Source organism: Grammomys surdaster, unplaced genomic scaffold (genome assembly GCF_004785775.1).
Source record: "Grammomys surdaster isolate TR1022 unplaced genomic scaffold, NIH_TR_1.0 139489, whole genome shotgun sequence".
Taxonomy (NCBI): Eukaryota; Metazoa; Chordata; class Mammalia; order Rodentia; family Muridae; genus Grammomys; species Grammomys surdaster.
Genome location: NW_021622553.1, coordinates 2227 through 4545, shown reverse-complemented (window position 1 = coordinate 4545; position 2319 = coordinate 2227). Strand labels below are relative to the sequence as shown.

Here is a 2319-nt window from a genome sequence, read left to right as displayed (position 1 = left end):
GGTGAGGTCTGGAGAGAGGAAGGGGAAGAAGAGGATGGAAACCAGAGAATTGGATAAATAAGAAAAAAAATCATCCTAAAAGTTAATTATAAACCCAGTTTGCACTAATTTTATTAATTAGGGAAAGTGAAAGCTAGCCGAAGAAAACATAAAGGCAGTCACCTGGAGCATAGATGCAAAAAGAAAACTGTGGAGAACTTAAAAGTAATAGATGGAGAACATTAGGATGCAAAGCATCTGAATTGGCTTCAGAGAAAATTATAGCAAATTCTCAGTGGTAGATAGACAGGGACCTGGAGTGTCTTGGGAACCTTAATAAGCCCTGAGGACAAGAGCCTGATATAGATGTCTCCTCAGAGGTCTGCAAGAGTCTGACATATTCAGAGGCAGATGCTCACAACTAGCCATTGAACTGATCATGGGGTTCCCAATGGAGGAGTTAGAGTGAAGACCATTGGAGCTGAAAGGGTTTGTGGCCCCATGAGGAGAGCAACAATACCAACCAACCAGAGCTCCCAGGGTCTAAACCACCAGCCTGTGAGCACTTAGGGAGGGATCCATGGCTTCAGCTGTATATGTAAGAGCGGAGGGCCCTGCTGGGCATAGGTCGGAGAAGAGATCCTTGGTCTCATGAAGGCTGGATGCCCCAGGGGGTGGGAATTGGAGGGTGGGAAGGTGGGAGTGGGGGGGGGGGTAGGTAGGGGTACATCTGCAGTGAAGCAGGAGGAGGGGTAAGGGGAAGGGGGATCCTGTGTAGGTGGGGGATGGGGTAAGGGAACAACATATGAAATGTAAATAAAACATCCAAAAAAAATTCCCTAAAAAGAATGAGTTCTGCTACCATAAACTTGCAGTTGTAACCCTGTCCAAGACCCATATTAAGGAAAGCAATGAGCACCCCAGACAGTGGGAAAGACTAAGCACATACCTAGAAATACTATTATGTGTGGTTCTGTTTAATTACACATTGATACTAAGAAATTAGAGTGTGGGAACAAAGCATGTTCTGTGCACATGCACAAAGGGGAACTAAATGAAGTCTGGTGTAATCTTACCCAAAAAACAAATTGAGTATTAAACTGCCATAATTTGTCAAACTCTGTAACTAACAGAGATATCTTTGGTGTCTTATATCTGTTATGAAGACTGGCTCAGACCCAAGCCCAACTCCAGAGCACACTAGAGCAGGAAGGCATGCAAATGAGGCTTCTCTGTGCCTATGAAAACCAGCCCTGCCCTTACCCTGAAGCTCTGGCAGGAGAGCCTAGACCTGATCAGCAGTAAACATAGACTTATCACCATGTACTTCAAGCTCAGCTGTGTTTTCCTGGTCCTTATTTTCAAAGGTAATTTGTAGAACTAAGATTCAGTACACGTGAGAAATAGAAAAAAATGTGTTGTTTCTTTGTTTAGTTTTGTTATGTGTTGTTTCTTTGTTTAGTTTTGTTAGTGACAGTTTTCTGACCAACATTGTCTGTTTACAGGTGTCCAGTGTGAAGTGAAGCTGGTGGAGTCTGGGGGAGACTTAGTGCAGCCTGGAAAGTCCATGAAACTCTCCTGTGCAGCCTCTGGATTCATTTTCAGTAACTATCCTATGGCCTGGGTTCGCCAGGCTCCAGAGAAGGGTCTCGAATGGGTTGCCACCATTAGTAGTAGTGGCGGTACTACCTACTATCCAGACACCTTGAAAGGCCGATTCACCATCTCAAGAGACAATGCAAAGAACATGCTATACCTGCAGATGAGCAATCTGAAGTCTGAGGACACGGCCATGTATTACTGTGCAAGAGACACAGTGAGTGAATGTTACTGAGACCTCAAACACAAACCTCCTGCAGGGCACTCAGAACCAGCAGGGGGCGATGAAAACACAGAGAGATCAAACTAACAAGAGTTCTATCCTGTTCAGGAGGTCCTGAAGGGAACAGAAAGCTGGAATCCTCTGTCTCTGAGATTCCTCTATAAAAGTATTCTTTCTACAAGTATAGTGTGTGGTAATATCTGAAATGTACATATGTTTATTCATCTTTCTGTTTTCCTGTGTTATATGTGCTTTTCATTTATTTGTTATATTTCTCTCTTTTCGATGTCTTTCTTCCTGTGTTAGTGTCTCTCTCTCTGTTGCATTCTCTGTCTAGCTAGCTCTCCCTCTCTCGCTCACTCTCTCTCCTTGGTTCCTTCTGCCTTTTCTGTCTCTCTTTCTCTCATGTTCAGTGTGTTAGTATGAGTGAATGTATGTGTCTGTGGGTTTCTGTGTATGTGTGTGTGTGTGTGTGTGACTGTGTATACATGTTGAGATAAGATGTCTTCGATCAATCT

At 43.7% G+C, this 2319-nt stretch overlaps 1 gene segment (V, D, J or C); it reads left to right on the top strand.

The window, feature by feature from the left end:
* Positions 1 to 1261: 1261 nt before the first annotated feature.
* LOC114615756 lies at positions 1262 to 1795 on the top strand (the record flags this gene model as incomplete). The annotated part of the segment is given in 2 exon segments: positions 1262 to 1346; positions 1485 to 1795. Coding segments are annotated over 2 exon segments (357 nt in total), but the record flags the coding sequence as incomplete, so codon positions are not given.
* Positions 1796 to 2319: the final 524 nt, after the last annotated feature.